This window comes from Heterodontus francisci, chromosome 33 (genome assembly GCF_036365525.1).
Source record: "Heterodontus francisci isolate sHetFra1 chromosome 33, sHetFra1.hap1, whole genome shotgun sequence".
Taxonomy (NCBI): Eukaryota; Metazoa; Chordata; class Chondrichthyes; order Heterodontiformes; family Heterodontidae; genus Heterodontus; species Heterodontus francisci.
This window is the reverse complement of record NC_090403.1, coordinates 27,627,980-27,651,555: the sequence shown is the minus strand read 5'-3', so window position 1 is coordinate 27,651,555 and position 23,576 is coordinate 27,627,980. Positions and strand designations below refer to the sequence as shown.

The 23,576-nt window shown below is 44.8% G+C and overlaps 1 protein-coding gene across 1 annotated transcript in view; it reads left to right on the top strand.

Moving 5' to 3' along the window:
• Nucleotides 1-23,576, top strand: part of LOC137348072 (integrin alpha-8-like) — a 108,679-nt gene that overhangs the window by 31,601 nt on the left and 53,502 nt on the right. Inside the window, exons 8-13 of the mRNA XM_068013232.1 lie at nt 2,598-2,642; nt 7,411-7,454; nt 8,884-8,940; nt 15,896-15,948; nt 17,668-17,876; nt 20,926-21,117. Of these exons, the coding sequence (XP_067869333.1) occupies nt 2,598-2,642; nt 7,411-7,454; nt 8,884-8,940; nt 15,896-15,948; nt 17,668-17,876; nt 20,926-21,117 (600 nt within the window). The remainder of the gene's footprint in view (nt 1-2,597; nt 2,643-7,410; nt 7,455-8,883; nt 8,941-15,895; nt 15,949-17,667; nt 17,877-20,925; nt 21,118-23,576) is intronic.

Here is a 23,576-nt window from a genome sequence, read left to right as displayed (position 1 = left end):
TATCCAAAAAAAGCAGTTTGTTTGACAGTACAGCATTCCCTCAGTAGTGCAATGAGGTACCAGCCTAGATTATTTGGACAACTGTCTGGAGTGGGACTTGAATCCATACCCTTCTCACTCAGGTGGAAGAGGGCTACCATTGAGCCACTTCAGACACCTTGGGCTGGATTTTCATTATGAAGTTGGGAAGCAGGACCCTGGTCTGGTTTTGAGTCTGAAACCTGCATTTTCTGAGAAGCTGATTCAGATTGTAATTTTCAAATGTGAAAGCCTTACTTGGTATAGAGACGGGTTTCCTGTCCTCTTAGAGCCAGTGGGATTGAAAATGGCAGTGGGTCAGATCAAGTGTGGGGCTCATTTAGACTCCCACGGCAGCCATCACTGAGGCTGCTGGTTATCTTGTGGGAGAGATCTGCCTTCCACAGCACTAGAGGGAAGTGAGATGTCACAGGGAAGCTGAGGCCTAGCAGTAGGGATAGGGCAGACTCTCGTTTCATCGATGCCCACCTGGATTTAATGCTGGAGGCAGTGAGATGGAGGATGGAGGTCATCTTCCCAGAGGGTGGTAGGAAGAGACCATCTCGCCGTGCAGCAGGCGCACCTCTCTGTTCAGTTTTATCCCACTCTGCCGCCTCTTCCTCCTCCTCTCTTCCCTCCTGCTCCTTCCCTGATGAGCTACCTCCTTCCAGGGCCTCACTGTCCTCAAGGTCCACACCTCTCTGGAGGGCCATCTTATGGAGAGTGTAGCAGACCACCACAATGACCAAGACCCTTGCAGGAGAGCATTGGAGGATGCCACCAGACTGATCCAGGCACCAGAATCACATCTTCACAAACCCGATGGCCTGCTTAATGGTTGGCCTGCTGAACAGGTGGTATTGGTTCTTTCGCTTCTGTCTGAGGCTCCCTTAGAGGGGTCAGTAGCCATCTCTTCAAGGCATTTCCCTTGTCTCCTTGCAGCCACCCCACTGTGCTTCTCTGGCCTCCCACTGTCCAAGATGTTGCATCTGCCGCAGCTCATCCTGGCTGCTCTGTCCAATGTCAGAGTAGCCTGCTCCCATCTGAACTCCCTCAGCTGGGCTTTGTACATTCACCAGGCCTTCCCCTGCCATCTACAGCTGTCCCTGTGATGCCAACGGGCTCACGTCTCTCTCCGGTTTCCTGCCCCTCTCCACTGTGACATTGAACTCTTCCAGTTGCAGAAATATCCTCACTAAGACACGTCTGAAGCAGCTGAGCTTTATTTGCGTGCACCCATTTTCTCCCTGCCGGCGTCCCTTTTAAAAATAGCATCATGTTCCTGAGGCGCCAGTCCCAGTGCCGACCTCCGTAAACGCAATCTTCAAATCGCACTCGCCTTCATACCTGCACTTAGCAGGCTTTGAAACACCAGTCCCTTAGCTGTAGTAGTTTTTTACTTTAGTATTTTTCCCCTTTGTACTGGCAGTAGTACAGTTAACACATATTTAATGTTTACATTAACTGTAAAGTAATTCAAGTAATAAATACCCTAGAATTTTGGCATTGGATACCATTGGAGCTGTGACGATAGTAGCCGTCTTATCAGGGACATTGTTTTTTTTAGGGTTTGCTTCATTTGTAAGCTTTAGCATGTGCAACAATATTGTAAGTTGACATTGTAATGTAGCCAAACACAGATGATTTAGATTGTTTAAATAAAGGTCCATTTTCTATGTATCGTTTTCACTCCTTTTGCTTTTCCACGTGTCTTATTCTGTTCTCATGTTCAAGAAATTGGCAGGTAACCTACTCCCTGTTCTTTTTTGTGTGTGTTGTCAATAGGAGTTGCATTACTTTAATTTCCCTTTAGTTTCTGCAGGAATTCCCCAGGACCCCTCCACCTGGCTGACTCTTGTAAGTCAACTTGGCTGTACTGGCCCCACAAATCCACACTCTGAAGCTTGCAAATTAAGTAAGCTGTATTAAAAGCCTTTTCTGCAATGAATATCTCCTTAAGAAAACTTACTGTGTCCCTAATAAGATAGCCTGCATATTATTTTGATCAAGTTAGTAGATAGAATTGCTCAATAACTTCCAAATGGTGACACAATACTGTCATCGCAAGTCCAATGGTATCCAATGCCACATTCTAGGGCATTTGTTACTTGTATTATTTTATAGTTAATCTAAACATTAATGAAGCTTGCCACTTAACGTAGAGCTGATACATTGACCGCTTTCTTCACATCCAGCCTGTTTCAAGAACTTAACCTATTCCAAAACTCCTCAGCAAGATCTTTTGTCCCCTGAAAACATCTGCTGGCCTTCCATCAGGTATACATCCTTGTTAAACTCCTATCAGAGATATGATCTATCAAAGCGTTGATGTTTAAAGGAAGCTTATTGAAGATATTGTCGTGTTGGTACTGAATCCCACATTATCTTGTCAGTTAACTGTCAGATTGGTAATCTTGTCAGATATTCTGATTCTAGTGGAAGATGTGATTTTTCAGGAGGAGAGAGTATCAGGATGCTTACACTTGAAGATTTGCAATGTTAAATGCAGCTTGAAAGGTGGTGAAATATGTGTCTCATGATATTACCTTCATTACAACCTGAACATATCTGCTTTCCAGGCTACTCACTTGCTGTGGGGGAATTCACGGGGGACTCTGTAAAAGGTAAAGTTTAGTCTCTTTTACTATTCCAGGCAATGTCGTGTTATTACAATTGCCCCATTAATCCTGAGGGTCTCTAGCTTGAGTTATTTTACGTTATCTGGAGAAAAGTGGCACAATACAGGAGAAATAAATTCTCAACATTTTTTGATTAGGATCTAGTTAAGCCTCATTTTAATGCAGTGCTTGACAGCCGAACAAATCCTGAGGGACACCATAAAACCATGTTCCAATAATTGCATCTTCTGCATGTCATGGCAAAATGTAAGTGACATAAGTGCGGACTTGCTAAAGTAATGAGGTTTATATAGGTTATAGAAATTAGATTTATGTAGGTTAAAGAGACCCATTGTCCCAAGTGGATTCATTATAGTCACCAACAGTGGGACTTGTGTGTTCCTGACCCAATAGGTATTAAGCAGTATTAAGCTGTTTATTAGCATATGTATCTAATATAGTGTTAGTACCTAATTCTACAATTTTCAACACTGTGTGCCAAAATTCCTTGTTTAGGGAGGGCAGAAATGATGGCCTGTGCATCTGAGAGACAGTAATTTGAGCCAGAGCCTGGGACAACTTGATTTCTGTTCCACAAATGTCAAGTCACAAATTTAGATTTTGGGAGGAAGTGGATGGGAATTTTGTCTGCTGCCTCTGCATGTACAGCTGGTGTTTGGGGCACCTCTGTGTAGTATTACCAGGAATTCAGCCCATTGTACCTTCACTGGACCTAGTGAAAGCCATGGCTGCTGACAACTGGTGTGGGATCCATCATTCAGCTAGTCAAAGCTGATCAATCCCAGAGGGAATGACCGACCATGCAATGGAAATTACAATCCATTGCATGTAAAATTGGAAAATCTTTTACATTACATTTTGGCCCATTGAGGACTTGTCTCATCCCGCCTGTCCTCCCACCCCTCCGCCCAAAGTGACAATGTGCCCCTACACTTTTATGATGGGCAGTTGGGGTGGTTGATTGTTGTCCCTGTACCAGCACCTCAATTATCAAAATGATCCCCCCCTCAGTGTTTGGGACAGGGTAAGTGGCCTGAACAGAGGACAGCCAGGAGTCTTGCTGGGCAGAGCAGGGGCTTTGGGATTTTGGAGTCCAAGAGGGTAATTTTAATCCCCAAAAATGGGTGTGGATCAAGTGAGAAGTAAAAATTTTAATCAGGAACAGAATCCGCCCCAAATTCGTCCACTTCTGGTTTTAACCGAGGAAGGACGAGGGATGGGTGGCCAATCCTTTCTCAGGAATCACGTGCCCTCATTTTTTTTTTAACAGTGTTTCTATTTTTAACTGCTGTTGGCCAGGTTTTCCTAGCCTTGGGCAACCCTGTACATAAAAGGAGGCGAGAAGGGCTGGATCCATAAGGTAAGTGCCTTTACAGCATTGGGCTAGGAGGAGCAGAAGTGTTGTCTCCAGGCCCAATAATCTACTCTGTAAATCACCAGCCCACCTCACCACCATGATCTCCCCCAGAACCCTTCCAACATTGACCTCCTCAGTGATTGCCACCACAATTTGTCAGCTTCCCTGACCCTTCTACAATCATCCCCTACCTCCAACAATCACCCCAAGGACTCCCTGCAACTAGCTCCAACCCCCCCGCAATGATCACCCCCAACACCCCCTGTGATCACCACTGCTCCCCACCCCCCCCCAACGATCACCCACAATACCCCCTGCAATCACCTTGGCCCACACAACCACTCTACCCACTCTCCACCCCACTGTACTCTTTCATCCGTCCAGCATTAAGCTTACCTGTTCCTAGGCTGCAGTCTATCCTGGAGTCTTTCTTTGTGTGACTAAGCCTGTCAGACAGGCTGACTTTCAGGCAAGAAACCCGGGGGAAAAAAATCACTCATGTCGTAAGATTAAAATTCCATGGAGGTCAGGGAATCCCATACTTCCGGGTTTCCCGCCCATAATTCCTCTCCCTCCTGCTCAATATAAATATCGGGGCCCCAAGTGTCTATGTAAATTCGAGGGTTGATAAGCACTTTATTCTGTGGTAAAGCTGTGGGTTAGACGATTATGGGTTCAAGCCAAAATCTAGGTTGGTAGTGCAGCACGAAGGGATTACGATCAGAGGTACTGCCTTTTGAGTGAGATATTAAATCAAGGCCCCATCTGCCTTCTCAGGTGGATGGCAAAGATTTTATGGCACAGTTTTGAAGAGGAGTTCTGCCCAGTGCTCTGACCAATATTCACCCCTCAACCAACATCACTTAAAAGAAACAAATTATCTCGTCACCCCATTGGTGTTTGTGGGTCCTCACTGTGCACAAATTGGTGCAGCGTTTTCTATATTACAACAATGTCTACACTTGAAAAGTATTTCATTGGCTGTAAAGGATTTTGGGGAGTCCTGGCAATGTGAAAGGTGCTATATAAATGCAAGCTGCTGCTCTCTTAAATACATTAACCTATTTAAACTTAAATGTTATCTGTTCTTTCTTTGATTCTCAGCATATATAACATCTCTTTGTCACCTAGTTTTAGACTAAAAATAGGCTTTAGTGACTAGTTATCAAATAACCCAGCTGTGGCTTGGATAGCAAAAAAAACGATCGACTCTCAACAAAGGTTGACAGTATTACACATGGTGGGCCTTGTCTCTTCAGCGAGGTTTCTCTATTTAAAGAAAAAGTTGCAACATGCAACATTTCGTGATAAATTTATTACAATCAGCAAATTATTCACATACTAAACAGTATCATTTACAGCCTTTGAAATTTTGGAATCAAGCAAGAAGCATTATACCAAACGTAGCAATGTACAAGGCAGTGCCAAAGAATGGGGGACAGATACTCCTCCACTGCACTGGCACATATAGCTGGTGCTGCAGATTGAAACTGCTCAGTGAATGGGTGCTTTACTTGTAATCTCCAACAGCACCCTGCACTCCAAGGTGCTATCCAGAACTTTCAGATTCATATAATCTGTTTGTCTATTTTATTTAACTGCAGTTTAATTTGTGATAGAAACCTGACTCTGAAATAGCAGTGCTGGTCTCTGGATGGTTGGTGCCAGAAAACCTAGACTCTAATTGAGAAGCAGAGCAAAAACTCAGACTGACTGGAGCAATGACAGAGCAGCTGGTGTCTGCTGCTTTTATTTTTAGCCAAGTTTTGCCGTCTTGCCTCATTCGATAACACCCTCATTTCTGAGTCAGCAGGTTGGGGCTTCCCGCCCTTGATCATGAACACACCATCTTGATAGGCTCTCTGACTCTCTGGCACAGTGCAGAGGAAGTGGTCCATTGGCAGAGGAGCTGGGGGAGAAATTTGTTCACATAAGCGACACTATACAGACTTGTGTTGATTCCCCGGGGGCAGGCAGCACTGATATCATTTAAGAAACCCGTGTGGGCCACGCAGGTAGTGGGCTGTGGCTCTGTCTGTCTCTGACAAATTGATATAGTTTGTGTAACGAAATCTTTCCCCCGTTGTTTTTTTGGATGAGATGTTAACCCATGTGATTCTGGTGGACAAAAGACCCATGGCAGTACTTGAAGAAAGACTTACTTTTATACACTGCCTTATACATCTCTGAGGACAACAACAACTTGCATTTATGTAGCACCTTGAATATGATAAAATGTTCCAAGCGCTTCAAAGGAACATTATAAAACAAAATTTGACACCAAGCCACATAAGGCGATATTAGGGCAGATGGCCAAAAGCTTGGCAAAGAGGTAGGTTTTTGGGAGCCTTTTAAAGGAGGAGAGAAAGGTAGAGAAGTGGAGAGGTTTAAGGAGGGAATTCCAGAGGTTTGGGCCTTGGCAGCTAAACATATGGCCAATATTGGTGGAGCAATAAAAATTGGGACTACCCAAGAGGCCAGAAATAGAGGAGCAGATACCAAAGTGCTTCAGAGCGAATTAATACATTTTGATTTGCCCTCACTCTTGTCATGGGGGCAATTACAGGAGCCAATCTCTGCACAGCAACTATTTCACAAATTGCCGTGAGATGAATGACCAGTTCAACTGGATTTTTTTGGTAGCGATATTTGAGGAAAGGATGTGTGTAGGACCCCAGAAAAACTCGCTTCTTTGTATAGGGATTTTGTATAACCGCCTGAGGCACTGTAACAGGCAGATGGAGCCTTGATTTAGTATCTCACTCAAAGGACAACATGTACTTCACTGCAGTTTAAACAACAACTATTTGTATATATGCAGTGCCTTTAATGCAGAAAAAAATGGCACAAGGTATTGATATTTTCAGCTCCGATTATGTGCTCCAGTCCTGGGGCAGGGTGTGAATTTGCAATCTTCTGACTCGGAGGCTGGAGGGCAACTAACTGAGCCCAGTTCACGACACAGGAAGTTCCACCATGTACTTGGGTTCATTCATCCTTCACACAACACCACTAAAAATGGATTAACTGGCCATTCACCACATTGCTATTTGTGAAATCTTGGTGTACTTAAGATGCCTCGCCACAGTTGTACTCATGCTTCTCCTGGGCTCAGACAAAAACACCTGCTCACTGCTTATCCATTCAAGGCCCCGCCAGGAATGCCTTTACCAACAAGCCCCCCCGCCCCTCCCCCCACCAGCTCCCCCAAACCACCAACCCACCCCCACCCCCTGCTGGGTCATCCTACCAGTCAGCTCAGCATGGGATTCCCCCTCCCAGACCCCATGAGTTGCTATGGGGAACTGTCCTGTGCTTGCACCAATTTTGTACATAATCTGGTAATTGACTCACCCTTTATCAAGCAAAGCTTTAATCTATCTGTTCTTTTTACAGAATACCTTTTAGGAGCTCCCAGGGCGGAAAACACATTGGGTTCTGTATGTATAATTTATTAAATAAATGTTAGTGATACTCTGTAATATGCACTGTGATTAAGGTTAAACAAATGCTTTGAATTTTTTTTTTTCGCTGGACTCGAGCTCATTGTATCCTAGTTCATCCACTTCAACCCCACTCCAGTCGAGTAAAACTGCAAAGCTCATATCAATCTTATGGAACTAACTATGCTTCTGCACACTTGCTGTTTTTTTTTCTTTCCATCGGCCAACCATGGGCCTGTCTCTTTCAATGATTTGCAAGGAATGCAAAATGAAACCAAATTAAAGCCCATTTATGACTATGAGCCAGCAAAGTTCAGGAGCTTCATCATTTTGGACTGGACATTTCCCTCACTCTGTGTTCCATCAGCAATACCTTTGACTAAAAGATGAGAAAACAAAATTTGCCTGTTTATACTGTAATTTCCAACATTTGAATGTCTAAACCAAAGATTAAATAGGACATTCCAACACCTAATGTGTTTGAACATTTTACAGGAATGTCTAAACAGCTTCCAGCGTCTCAACTTGAAGTGGAATGCGAGAGGCACCACTAGTTCTTCTGCTTAACCCAGATCTGCCAGCTTTTGGTTGCTATGGAGATTGCTTGCGAGCTAAATTTGACTAAACATTATCATTTTAATATAAATTACGCCAAACTCCTTCTGCGGCCAAAAAACACAAAATGTGACCAAGTGGTCTGAAAGATTTCCCAACACTGCAAAAAATGTTACTTTTGACATTTGATTTGAATAATTTGGGATCTGCAATGAACATAGGCTGAAGTTCTTTTCTAAAAAGTAAAGAACTTTTGTTTAGTTTTATTGAAAACGTCTCTCTATTTGGCATGTAGAAGTTCATTATTTATCTTTATACTTTGAACCTCCTCATCCAGTCATAATAGATAATCTTTTACTTCAGGGAAGTGACAAATAGTAAATGGGTGTTTGAACCCCGTTGACAATAGCCAGGGCTGGAGACTGATTTGGGATGTGCCGGGGGGAGTTCAGTGGCCATCCCATGAATTCCACTGACTATGTTCTCCCTTGGTGCTGAGAGCTGATGCAGGTGCTGCCCTGGACTTCCCAAAGCCCCCAAAAGAATCACCAGCAAAGGGAGTGATCCCTGAAAAAACTGTCCTTCTCAGAAATCCAGACAATTTTGCTTCAGCCACTTAAGGGCCTCTAGCTCTGACATCAGTGTGGTTTGGCACTCTATGGATCTCCTTTAGGCCAACTGAGGTGGGCACCGCTGATGCGCCAGTTCTGGAATGGGCTGTCCTGTCTAGTTAGGGGGATGTCCCTGTCTCCCATAATTTGGGACCAGCTCTAAGACTTGGGTTACGGGCAGATGGGAGTCCCGGAATTTCAGAGCTCAGCTAGACATATACTGCATGTAAACCATAAAGGTTGTCCTCTTGCTTTGACAGGTAATTATTCTGAAGTCTTCAGATATGACAACCCAACAAACCATCGTGGGTGAGCAGGTATGAAATGGTTAACTCTTTTGCAACCTTGAACAACACTGTTTTCCATTTAGCTGGTAAGGTAATGTGGTTAAATTGATTCCTACAACCACGACATCATTTATCTCATTGCTTTTTGTGGGATCTTGCTGTGTGTAAATTGGGTGCTACGTTTCCCTCCATTCTGACAGTCATTGTGAAGGCTATTGGGACTTCCTGAAATCACAATATGCCTTATATAAATGCAAGTCCCTTTTATTGTTGAAGACAAATTTGTACCTGGGTTTTGATGTGCAACTCAATTTTTTTTTAATTTCCAAAATATACTTTATTCATAAAATCTGTAAAAATTACATTCCCAAACAGTTTAAAACAGCAAAAAGTCAAAAAATATAAACAGTGCAAAGATGATCAGGTTCCTTCAATACAATCACGAGTTGCCTCACAACCCTTCCATTTCATTGTCATGCCATATACATTTTTATATTTACAGCACACAAAATTTTCCCGATACAGTTCGCGGGGTTTCCCATGGATCCAGCCCCTCAGTTCAGCTTGGTGGAGGGACCTTACACTGTGGTCTTTCCCCATTGAGCCTTTGCTGCGGCTGCCCCAAGCTTTAGTACGTCCCTCAGCACGTAGTCCTGGACCTTGGAATGTGCCAGTCTGCAACATTCGGTGGTGGACAACTCTTTGCGCTGGAAGACCAGCACGTTTCGGGCAGACCAAAGGGCGTCTTTCACCGAATTGATAGTCCTCCAGCAGCAGTTGATGTTTGTCTCGGTGTGCGTCCCTGGGAACAGCCCATAGAGCACAGACTCCCATGTTACAGAGCTGCTTGGGATGAACCTTGACAAAAACCACTGCATCTCTTTCCACACCTGCTTTGCAAAGACACATTCCAGGAGGAGGTGGGCAACCGTCTCTTCCCCACCACAGCCACGGCGGGGGCATTGTGCGGAGGGGGCGAGACTTCGGGTGTGCATGAAGGATCTGACGAGGACGGCCCTTCTCACCACCAGCCAAGCTACGTCTTGGTGCTTGTTTGAAAGTTCTGGTGATGAGGCATTCCGCCAAATGACTTTGCCGGTCTGCTCGGGGAACCATCCGACAGGATCACCGTCTCCTTTTCCCGTAGGGCCTTGAGGACCTTCCGTGCAGACCACTGCCTGATGGACCGGTGGTCAAAGGTGTTTTCCCGCAGAAACTGCTCCACGAAGGATAGGTGGTACGGCACGGCCCAACTGCATCGAGCGTTCTGCGGCAATGTGACCAGGCCCATCCTTCGCAACACCGGGGACAGATAGAACCTCAGCACAGTGACACTTGGAGTTTGCGTACTGGAGATCTACGCACAGCTTGATGCAGCTGCACACGAAGGTGGTCATCAGGATGAGGGCCACGTTGGGTACATTTCTCCTGCCCTTGTCCAGAGATTTGAACATCGTGTCCCTCCGGACCCGGTCCATTTTAGATCCCCAGATGAAGCGGAAAATGGCTCGGGTGACCGCCACAGCGCAGGAGTGGGGTATGGGCCAGACCTGCACCACGTAGAGCAACAACGTGAGCGCCCCGCACCTGATGACCAGGTTCTTACCCACAATGGAGAGAGATCGCTGCCCCCACATGCTCAACTTTTGTTGTACCTTGGCTACTCGCTCCTCCCAGGTTTTGGTGCACGCCCCGGCCCTTCCGAACCATATCCCCAGCACCTTCAGGTAATCTGACCTGACGGTGAAGGGGACAAAGGATCGGTCAGCCCAGTTCCCAAAGAACATGGCCTCGCTGTTGCCGTGGTTAACTTTGGCTCCCGAGGCCAGTTCGAACTGGTCGCAGATGCTCATCAGTCTGCGCACGGACAGCGGATCTGAGCAGAAGACGGCGACGTCATCCATGTACAGGGAGGTTTTAACCTGAGTGCCTCCGCTGCCTGGGATTGTCACCCCTCTTATGCTCGCATCCTTCCTAATAGACTCAGCAAAGGGTTCAATACAGCAAACAAACAAGACCGGGGAGAGAGGACAGCCCTGTCTGACTCCAGATTTGATCGGGAAACTTTCCGATTCCCACCCATTGATTGAGACTGTGCTACTGATGTTTGTGTAGAGCAGTTGGATCCAATTGCAGATTCCCTCCCCAAACCCCCATTTTGGAAAGCACGTCCATCATGTAGGTGTGCGATATCCTGTCAAAAGCCTTCTCCTGGTCCAGGCTGATGAGGCAGGTGTCCACCCTCCTGTCCCGTACGTAGGCGATCGTATCCCTGAGTAGCGCGAGACTATCAGAGATCTTCCTGCCGGGTACAGTACAGGTCTGATCGGGGTGGATCACCAACTCCAGAGCAGACTTGACTCGACTGGCTATGACTTTGGACAGAATCTTGTAATCAACATTAAGCAGTGAGATGGGCCGCCAATTTCTGATTTCTGCCCTCTCCCCCTTCCGCTTGTAAATGAGGGTGATGATGCCTTTCCTCATGGATTCTGACTTGCTGCCGGCCAGGAGCATACTCTCGTATACTTCCAGCAGGTCCGGGCCGACCCAGTCCCACAGGGCCGAGTACAACTCGACCGGTAAGCCGTCACTTCTGGGAGTTTTACTCGTCTCGAAGGACTCGACGACCTTTGTCAGCTCGTCCAGAGTTAGTGGCTTGTCCAGTCTTTCCCTCCTGCCGTCATCTAAGACCTCTGTGATAGATGACAGGAAGGACTGGGAGGCTCTGCTGTCTGTGGGCTTCGCCACTCAATACCACATGCATTCCTGTTACATATAGTTCAGATTTCTGTACACTTTTATTCCCCCTGTTCTGTTAAATATCAGAGTTTCCTCTTACAGTCAATGTTAACACCAATGCTAAATGTATAACTGATATTCCACAAATCTTATTTTCCTATCATGCACTTAAATAATAATTATTCAAAATATGCTGCACAACAAAAGATTATTTTACGACTATTTTGTACTTAACTAAAAGCACTGTTTTGGATTGGTGTAAAGCTCCCTCTGCTGGCCATACTCAGGGCATCACTGCCTGCTATCCTGTCAATAGTCATGATGCTTTTATTCTGCCACCAGTCTGCTATCCGATCAGCATTTGAGCCACCACGAGAGACCAAAGGGTGACCAGGGTTATCTGCTGGCCACCTGACTCCAATGTGCACCCTACGTGGACAGCATTCATATAACAAGGGCCATGCTGCCACACGCAATGTCATTGAGCAGACCATTGGGCTGCTTAAAGAACATTTTCCGTGCCCTGATAGCTCTGGAGGAGTCCTGCAGTACTCTCCAGAACTTGAGTTACGATTTGTTTTAGTCTGCTGCATCCTGCACAGCTTCACCATCAAGAGGAACAACCCTTACGACCAAGTATACGGTGAGCAACTGAGAGGAAAAGGAGGAAGATAGGGGGAGGAGGAGAAAGAGGTGGAGGAGGTGGAGAACAAAGGCAGGAGGCAACCCTTTCTGGCTGGGTTGCCCGTGATTGGCTCACCCAACTGAGGCACCAGTGAGTACAACCCCAATTCCCCATTCAACAACCATCACATGCCTTGTATTCCCTCTACTACTGACCTCTTGATGACACTCCTGAATTTAAAAACTACATCGGACGGGGTATTGAGTACAAGAGTTGGCAGGTAATGTTACAGTTGTAAAGGACTTTGGTTCGGCCACATTTGGAATACTGCGTGCAGTTCTGGTCGCCACATTACCAAAAGGATGTGGATGCTTTGGAGAGGGTGCAGAGGAGGTTCGCCAGGATGTTGCCTGGTATGGAGGGCGCTAGCTATGAAGAGAGGTTGAGTAGATTAGAATTATTTTCATTAGAAAGACGGAGGTTGAGGGGGGACCTGATTGAGGTGTACAAAATCATGAGAGGTATAGACAGGGTGGATAGCAAGAAGCTTTTTCCCAGAGTGGGGGATTCAATTACAAGGGGACACGAGTTCAAAGTGAAAGGGGAAAAGTTTAGGGGGGATATGCGTGGAAAGTTCTTTACGCAGAGGGTGGTGGGTGCATGGAACGCATTGCCAGCGGAGGTGGTAGACGCGGGCACGATAGCGTCTTTTAAGGTGTATCTAGACAAATACATGAATGGGCAGGAAGTAAAGAGATAGACCCTTAGAAAATAGGCGACAGGTTTAGATAGAGGATTTGGATCGGCGTAGGCTTGGAGGGCCGAAGGGCCTGTTCCTGTGCTGTAATTTTCTTTGTTCTTTTTGTTTTGTACCACAAAATAACAATTCCATACCAACTTTATCCAACAAACTATCCAATATTCCATATAAATCTCAATTTTCCCACTCTCTAATTGTTTGTCTTCCATGCACCTTTGCCTGTCCTAGTGCTCCTATGCAGTAATACCCCAGTGGTTGCAGCATGGCTGGTGGAAGGCTTCCAACTTTCAGTGGGGGAGACTGCAGGTGGTCTTGGAGGATGACCTAGAACAGTTCTGGGCATAGAAGGCCCAGTTCCGGACTGCACCACCTCGGCATGAGTGGCAGCAGTCTGGGCTGGCTGGCTGACTGGCTGCAGCAAGGACCCCTAGTGGAGCGGCAGTGGTGGGAGCCACCAGAAAGGTGTCATCCTGAGAGGAGAAAGCAGGTTCGTGCACCACGGAGCCACTGCTGCTCTCCCCGGATTAGATTGGAGGACAGATTCCTGGTGTGCTGAGACCCTGCAAGCCCCTTTGAACAGTGGTATCCACAGCGATGATGACTGCATTCTGAGCTTGCATGACTTCAGGCTGATCTTCTACTGCAGCACTCAGACTGCTTGGCTCTGCTTGTGCTGCAATGGGAGCTGAGACATCGGTCATCAGATATTGCATCATGCTTGGGCCCGCAAGTGGAGTTGGCCACCACTTCCGTGCTGTAAAGGAAGGGCTCCAAGCTCTGTGCAAAACCATGTACAAGATTGGTACCGCACTCCTCCATGCTGTTTGACACTAGCAGCAGCCTTCTGGCAAGCTTGCCAATGCAGCAAGCATTTCGGTGTACGTATCCATGAGCTTTCCTCTGTACGTGGCCCCATCCAGGTGCCCATCTGAATCCTCTGCTGCCTCTAAGCTACCCTCTAAAGTGCACGCCATGTCAGTATCTGAGCTGATGGCTGTGAGTGTTGGAGCAAGTGACAGTTCCTCATCCAGCTGTCCCTTCTTCCTCGTCCACGTCTTGCTCTTGCGTCACTGCCTGGCCAGGTGGCATTTCCTGGGTCTCAGAAAGCAGAATGCACAAGGATTAAGGTGGTGATGATGGAAGTGGGGGGAAAGCAAGAGGTGCATCGTTAAACCATCTGCAGCTTGTAAATCAGAAGAGAATGTGGGATGGGGGAAAGTGGGATGTGAGAAGGATGATTAGGTATGAGCATAACATCATCTTCAATTGTTTCAGCCCCAACCTCAGTCATGGCTGCTACAATAATGGCGACACCATCTCCTCCATCGGGGTGAGGACATGCGGCCGGACCTGTCCCCTGCCAGTTAGCTCCTGCTGCCTGCTGTTGTGCACCACCTTGTCCTGTAAGAGAGAGAGAGAAAAATGTGTCAGAGTGTGTGGTGGAATGTGTTTGGGTGGTATGGTTGTCATAGTTGAATAGCTGGCAATGTGTGCAAGCTGAGAGATGTGCATGTGAGGCTTGCACCAGTACTCAGCATGTGAGGGTGAGGTGAAGCTATGAATGTGAGGTATGAGTCGTGATTGATAGAGATTGTTGGTAGGAGAGTGAAGAGGGTGTGGTGAATGGAGCAGTTTGTGAGGCTAGTGGTTTACTTATAAGGAAATGGCATTTGAGGATGGATTTACTGACCTTAACAAGTTGTGTGAGGTCATTAAACTTCTTTCCTGCAATGTATCCAGGTCCTTGGAGCTACACTGTTTGCAAGGACAGTGATGGTTATCTGGTCCCATTGCCTTTGCAAAGTTTGTCTGGAGAGCCTCCTGGCTCCTTGTGGATAGAGGACCTGTCTCCTCCTGTCCAACTCATGCACCAAGGCCTCTAGTGCTGTGTCAGAGATCACTCTCTGCCCTGTAGTGCTACAATCACTCATGTTCCTGCTCAGAATGTCTTCCCCCAGTCACTTCCAGCGCCTGTTGCAGCCAGAATGCAAGTTCCCTTTGAGAAGACAAAAGCAAAATACTGTGAATGCTGGAAATCTGAAATAAAAACAGGAAGTTCTGGAAACACTCAGCAGGTCAGGCAGCATCTGTGGAGAGAAAAACAGAGTGAATGTTTCCGGTCAATAGCCTTTCATCAGGTTCTGAAGGAACGGGCATGGGTTAATCCCGCATCACGATCTGCGCCTGCTGTCAGGAGCTCTTGAATTTTGTTCTCAAGTCTTTGAAGTGGGGCTTGAATCCACAACCTTCTGACTTAGTGATATGAGTGCTACTACTGAGATAAGCCTTTGTCTAATTTGGTTTTCCCTGACATGTTTTAATGAAAGTAAGTGATGCCCTGTGGTAGCCTTTACATTTTTACCTAATGTATGCAAAATTCTTAGCAAAGAAGAATTGTGAGAATTTTGAGTGCATTAAGGCTACAAGTGAAGTGGTGGTTCAAAGTGGATTTTCTTCATATAGACACTGGGGTTACAGTGTAAATGCAGCCTGAATCCAATGTCAGGGCCTTGTACAATACAGGAATGAAGCAAGATTGACTTCCTTGAGAAGATAAGCTCATTCCACTTTATTTCGAATCAGTTCAGGCCTCCACACTCGATTCACAACCGATTTATGCAACACAAGTTTAGTGTTAATGTGAAGTGGTTCCAGATTCACATGAAGAAAGCAGAGCGTGAATGTACTGTAAGCATAGAAATATTCAGTAAATATTTGATTGTTATGCCATATAAAGTAGAAATAGAATTTCACGCTTGTCAAGGTGACGGATGCCAGTGCTAAAGTTTGAAACATACTTGTGACAACCAATGAACCCGATTTACTGTGTTAGTCAGTGTATGGGTTTTGATTTGCAGGTAACAGCATATTTTGGCTATGCAGTGGCCGCCATGGATATAAACAATGATGGGTAAGGATTTCTCTGCCCTGTGAGATAAACTGTTATTTGCTCTCTGTATTACAATACTCCAAAGAGAGATGGAGCCATTGTAAGCAACAAGCCTGCACATGAATGCGGTAACTTGAAAAATGTTTACAATTTAGAGGTATTTATTACCATTGTAAGTTTGAAATTATTTGATACTTTAGAGTATAGGGTGTATAGGTCTGGACTTCCCCATGGGTCAATTGTTAAGTTCACCTCCTATGGCATGTTGAAGTTAATTGTGCGGCTACTAGCCCCGTGCATCCACCCCCCACCAAAAATATGATCCTGGTAATAATCAGGATCCAGCTCCACTCTGTCTCTGCGAACAAGCCTGTTGCCATCCTCCTGCAGTGATCGTGCTAGAGTTTTCAGAGTCATTGGGAGGGCACCTCCTTTGCATGTGACTGATGGTGGTGTAGTGGTAATGTCACTGACCTAGTACCCCAAAGGGCCAGGCTAATGCCCTGGGGATATGGGTTCAAATCCAACCACGGAAGCTGCTGGAATTTAAATTCAATTAATAAATTGAATTCATTCGTTAAAAACAAATCTGGAATTGGAAGCTAATCTCAGTAATGATACCATGCAGCTATCATCAATTGTCATTAAAAAAAAACACATCTGGTTCACTGATGTCCTTTAAGGAAGGAAATCTGCTGTCCTTTCCTGGTCTGGCCTACATGTGACTCAAGACTCACAGCAATGTGGTTGACTCTTAACTGCCCTCTGAAATAGCCTAGCAATCTATTTGGTTGTCAAGGGCAATTAGGGGTGGGCAACAAATGCTGGCCTTGCCAGTGATGCCCACATCCCATGAAAGAATAATTTTAAAAAAGACTGTGCCACTATGCATGCATCTTGGGCCCCACCTGCTTGTGCTTTTGAAAGCTCTGGTGTCTGGCTGCCATTGGTGTGGAGGGGGCTGAGCTCAGCCTGGAAATCACGCGGTAGATTATCATGAAAATTTGGTGGCCCCATCCCCTAAATTATCAGCCTTACTGAATTCAATTTCATAACTTGTCATTGTGCAATTTGAATTTAGGACCTCTAGTTTGCTAGTGCAGTGCCTTGAGCACTAGGCTACTTTACCCATAACAATCAAGGGTTAACTTTGTTGTGCATAACATACCTTGTGATATTTAATTCCTGCTGGTGTCGTTTAGACAAGTGGTTTATTGATTTTTAATATTCCACTGATTCCTCAGTCCACAAGAAAAAAATAACAGCAGTACTTCAGAGATTAAAGTAATAATTTCTACATTCTATTTTAGACATTAAATGCCATGTGAATTCCAAATAAAATGAGCATTATTGGATGTAGCTATTAAACCTTTAGCCTTTTACCAAATAGCTCCTAGTTCTCAGATACTGTTTGAAGGTGAAATGTTACATTTTCCAACGTGCCAGGGAACCATAAACCAATATACTATGTAACTGTACCCCATTATGTCAGGGAACTGTACCCCACTGCGAGCTAGTTCATTTATAAGGGAAAGGATAAAATTGAGGGAAAAAAATCCAGAGAACATTTGTAACTCAGAAAATCCTACCAGGTTACAGATTAAACCATATTCATTTTTAACTATCCATATCATCCTGGTGCTAACACAAATCCTGTTAATAATTCAGTTTAATTTATTGTTGTATAATTGATAATGAAGATGCCAGTTTTTATATGTCCCTCTGTCTGTTGTTATGTAGAAAAGATGATATTTTAGTTGGAGCACCTCTCTTTATGAGCCATGGACTGGATGGCAAACTGCATGAGGTAGGACGGGTTTATGTTTATCTACAAGAGCAGCCTGGATCCTTCAAACAGCCTGCACAGATGTTTACAGGGACGGACAAGTTTGGTCGATTTGGCAGTGCCATAGCCACCCTTGGGGACCTCGATTACGATGGATACAAGGGTAATGAACTAGACAAGATATCACCTGGTATTTGACAGCTGGAGACTTGGTAAAATTTGTCCTCCTAAGATCTATGGTAAAACTCATACACTTAATACGGATATAAAAGGCTATAATTATCAATCGTGTATGAACTCCTAATGCATTTTGAAAACATTCCTTTGCTATTTTAAAGGGGACATTAGCCATAATTTATAGACTAGAGACTTCCTTAATGGTTCAATCCACCACTAAGGTACAATTGAGCCATAAAGATTAGGAAGGTTGTAGGTTCAATATCTGGTTTGTACTAAGTTAGTTGATTTCAGCCAGCACTGCAATAGTATCACAAGAATTGATCTCGGTCTTTTAGCATGAGAGTGGGAGAGGCGGGATGCTAGAGTAATCCCTGCTGAAATATGTTCATGCCTATTTAAATTATCCATTCTCTGGATATTGGCATCAACGGCAAGGCTTGTGTTAATCGGCAATCCCTATCCAACTACCGCAGCCACCTTCTGTTGTGTTAGATATGGCTCCAGCCACTGGAGAGTTTTCACCCTGATCTCAGTGTTACTAGGGTTCCGTGATGCCATACTTGGTCAAATGCTGTCTTGATTTCAAGGGCAGTCACTCTCATCTCGCCTCTGGAATTCAGCTCTTTTGTCCATGTTTGGACCACGGTTGAAATGAAGTCTGGAGCCGAGTGGCCCTGATGACACCCAAGCTGAGCATCAGTCAGCAGGTGATTGATGAGTAAAAGGACAGGATTGGGCCTAGCTGTGATATCTCCATTAAGATAGCCAAATATGATGCCACATCGCATTTGAATAGTCTGGATTTTATTACTCCTGGCCAGCTGATATAGTGACATAAATTGGCTATCTGGGACTGGCAAATGTGTTAGAACTTCAATGCGTCTAAATTATCCCTACTTTATCAGCCACCCTAATTTCCTGATGGTCAGGAACAAGCCCGCTCATTACTGACAGCGCAGAATGAGGCAGAACAGCATCTTGATATTATTTGTCACTTTTTCTAACATCTCTGCCTGACTCGTGCCAGTTTATGGAAGGGACATCCGAGGTTGTCTGCCAAGAGGAGGATTTGCAGAAAGCATGGGCTGAATTTTGTTCCCTCGCTGCCACTTCCGGCAGTGGGCAAAAAAACATGGCGGCAAACACGCACAGGCTGCGTGCCACCACGCCCCACCGCGATCTTGAGCCCGGCGGCTCATTACAATATGCAGGACAGCCGCACCTCCTGCCCCCTCCCCTCAATAACATGGTGTCCACTGTCTCTGCGCAGGCACTGGTCCCATTTTTAAAGGGCTGCCAGCCCAGCTCAGCGAATGCAGAGTTGCCCTGGTATGCACCCTCCCCCCACCCCATCCCCACTTCACCGCACCCCTCCCCCCCCCACTCCCCCTCGGCACTACACTGAAAATAAATGTATGACACGCAGGGAATTGTATGTAAATATATGCATAAAGTTCATTTCAATATTTAAAGTCGGGTCCCGTCGTCGAGTGGCAGAGGGGCCACCACCGAGCCTCGCCACCATCACCGGGAAGATTGGGCCTGGCAATCCCAGCATCAGGCTCCGCAGTGGGCCGCTGTCTCTCCAATTTTCAGGCACCCACCACCACGGAGCCTGAGATCAGGAGCTGAACAAAATTCAGCCCCATGTTTACGGCCTGATACTGGTGATTTCTTTTCATTCTCTTTTGCCACTGCCAACTGTTTTCACATTTGCCTTTGTGCCATTTGCTGTGTGGTCATTTTTTTTCTCCTCTCTTGCCCCTTATTGGGTAGGACACAGTGGGTTTCCCCATGGGAGTTCCCCTATAATCGTTATGTTTTTGGATGGAGAGGAGCAACAGTTGACAGCTGCAGGTATTGCTCTGCCAGTGGCTGTAAAGGTCACCATCACCCCAAAGCATTTTTACTCTTGGATAATGCCACTGGTGACCTCACTAACAATAGTCAATTAGCTGTGCACAAATGTCTAAAACAAGTTACTGGTGCATTGTTTGATGGAGAAATCCATTTTATGCCTTTTCCCATTGACAGCTGGCAGCAGTCTGGCACAGTACTGCAATTTTGCAAAGGAATGGGACCCTTGACAATACTGTGCCCATGCATGCTTGCTTACCAGTTCCACAACCTATGTCGACAGGAAAAGATTCCACTCTTCCAATGCGCAGCTTGCTTGTGATCAGCAGTACCACATGATGCAAATGAATGCTCACGTCCCTCACAGCTGCCTCAGTGCATTTGTTTTAAGGTAGGCCAACAGGCAACTACCACTCTTCGACTCTGAAAGGGAAGTCACAGGGTGGCTCCAAGGGAGATCAAGACTATTCTCTTCACAGTTTCTCAACATGATTTCAGTGTCAACATGATGAGGTCCATACAGCTGCCAGAGTCATAACTGAGCAGACCATTGGCAGGTAGAAGCCATACTTCAATTTAGATTGATTTGGAGATGTATGGCAATACAATAGAGACAAAGACTAAGGATCATGGTTATACTGTCTATTGTATAACTTTGCTGTTTTATAAGGTTTTCTCATGGATTCCATGGAGGACAAAAAGCCCAACAGGAAGCAAAGTGATCAGCAGAAGCCTGATAAGGACTCAAAGATGTGAAGATCACCCATTGCAACTATATTTTTTTCTGTTCTTATACTGGAGGCTTTCTCTTGTCTTACATATCTGAATACCAGTTTTGTCTGAATTTCTACATCAGCAACATGTCTGAGTCCAAGTTTTTGGAACAGATCCGAGTCTCAGTCCTGAGAATGGGTCTGATTCCCAATCCCATCAAAAACCCAAAATGACTGGTCTGCAAATGATGTCCAGGGATACATTGAGCAGTATTAAGGATCACAGGGGAAGGGGAAGTAGGCTAGAATTGAGCCATATAATGAATACACCTGGGTTAAAGCCAGTGGTAAATGTTCTTTCATTAGAGACTCTTGTAGTTTCATTTATTTAAAATCCACCTTCTGGCATAAGTTATGACAACACCTGAGTTAAGTGCTAATGAACCATCCACGTCTCTCCAGATGTCGCAATCGGAGCACCATTTGCTGGTGAGGATGGCAATGGAAGAGTGTTCATTTACCTTGGACACGTTACTGGACTCCACCCAAAATCCTACCAAGAGCTGAAGGGAACATGGTTACCTGATGTGGTGTCTGCAGGATTTGGCTTTTCACTGAGAGGAGGCTCCGATATCGATGCAAATAATTACCCAGGTGAGTTTTTAAATCTCCATGGCTTTGATTTTATTTCTTGCACATGATCTTTTGCCTGGGATATAGATGTATAAAATAAGGAAAAGTCATTACTATTTTATCTATCTTGCAAGTCAGAACAATCTAGCAAGGAAACAGTAGTTAAGCAAAGGTCAGTGAGTTTTAGTTTTCAAGGTAAAATTGACAATCATGGAATATGATCCCCAGACACTGGTTAAACTCTCAGAATCTCATGTGATAAAACAGAGTTTGGCTTGTTCAGGTACAGTATAGTTCTGCACATGAGCTCTATGAAAGAGTATTTCTAAACAATATCCTTTGTAATATGATGGCTCTCTTTTGTGAGATCTGGATGGAAAACTGTGGGAGGGGAAGGCAGAAGTGGAGAGAGTAGGTAGGTCACAATAACCCAGAGCACAGGACTCCAATAATTTTTTTTGATGCTTTCATGGGATGTGGGTGTCACTGGCAAGGCCAGCATTTGTTGTTCATTCCTAATTGCCCTTGAACTGAGTGGCTTGCTCGGCCATTTCAGAGGACAGATAACTAGCCCAGTAACATTACCACTCCGCCACCATCTCCCAATAACAATTAACCAGAACTACCCGACAGAAAAATCACTGCTGCTGTCGCATATCGAAGGTTATCTTTATATACCGTAAAAATGAATAAAATGATTGTGCATTGGGGGAGGGGGGAGGGGAGTTACAGTTTGATTTAGTTGTCCTCAGTTTTGGGTGGCACAGTGGTTAGCACCGCAGCCTCACAGCTCCAGGGACCCGGGTTCGATTCTGGGTATTGCCTGTGCGGAGTTTGCAAGTTCTCCCTGTGTCTGCGTGGGTTTTCGCCGGGTGCTCCGGTTTCCTCCCACAGCCAAAGACTTGCAGGTGATAGGTAAATTGGCTGTTGTAAATTGCCCCTAGTGTAGGTAGATGGTAGGGAATATGGGATTACTGTAGGGTTAGTATAAATGGGTGGTTGTTGGGTGGAACAGACTCGGTGGGCCGAAGGGCCTGTTTCAGTGCTGTATCTCTAAATAAAAATTCTGACATCTCTTGATAGCCTTTTTAAAGGTCATGCAACAGGGTCAATCTATATTTAGTTAGAGAGGGACACAAGTTATTAACAAAAGACAAAATACTCAGGAATGTCTTCTATAAATTTTCAGCTCTGTTAAGCATTTTCAGATTAGATGTCGCCTGAGAAAATGAGGTTTACGAAGAAATATCTGCAATGAATTACAGGGAAATTATATGATCAACGTGGATTAAACCTATCATTGGGAACAGTGTATTTTATTTTAAATCAGATTAGTTGAATGTGTTACACTTTTGAGGATTGTGACAGTATTTAAATACTTGGGTAAAACGTGTTCAAACAAACACTGTGTGAGAGGGGAAGGAGTTCACAGTCTTCAGAGGGGACGTGTTCACTGGGACACTGCAATGCAGCATGAGCTGACAGCAACCTCTAGTGACAGGACTGGGTACTTATTTCAAAAATATATAAACCTCTTGCAAATATAATCAGATGATCAAAAATGCAATGGTAGAACATTCCTGCTAATTTAGCAAAGACATTAAAATAAGTGTTTATCGGGAAGTGAAAATGTGCATCTCACGTCGAGCCTCTCAGCTGTGTAGTCAACTGGAATATAAACTAAAGTGAAACATTACTGGGACAGCCAAAAATTGAATTGTTGTACTTTTTAATGGCTGCACTCAATTTAGGGATTAAGCTGCTGTGGGACTAGGTGGCAGACTGACTGACTGTCTCAAATGGATGATCACAGTAATGGGCCAGTAATACAGAGGTTGTGAGTTCATGGAAAGTTACAAGATGGAATTTAATTAGTTTGATCATTTGTGGGCTGTCTGTAAAAATTGCATCTTTTCTCGTGAAAACCTAACAGATTACTGATTCCCCTCAGGGAATTACCACTTATTACCACTATTTCTGGGATGCTACTTGTATCCTCTATAGTGAAGACCGATGCAATCTGCCATCTCCTTATTTTCCCTTATTAATTCCCCAGACTCACCTTCTATAGGACCAACGCTCACTTTGTTAACTCTTTTTTCTTTTTTAAGTATCTTTAGTATAGAAACTCTTACTATCTGTTTTTATATTTCTAGCTAGCTTTCTCTCGTACTGTAATTTTTCCCTCATCAATCGTTTAGTCATTCTTTGCTGTCTTTTATATTCTGTCCAATCTTCTGGCCTGCCACCCATCTTCATACAATTATATGCTTTTTCTTTAAGTTTGATACTATCTTTAACCTTTTTAGTTAACCACAGATAATGGGTCCTCCCATTAGAATTTATCTTTCTCGTTGGAATGTATCTATTCTGTGTATTCTGAAATATCCCCTTAAATGTCTGCCACTGCATCTCTATTGACCTAATTTGCCAGTTACTCCCTCAGAAGCAAGTTACTTCTAATTATATTGAGGTGGATC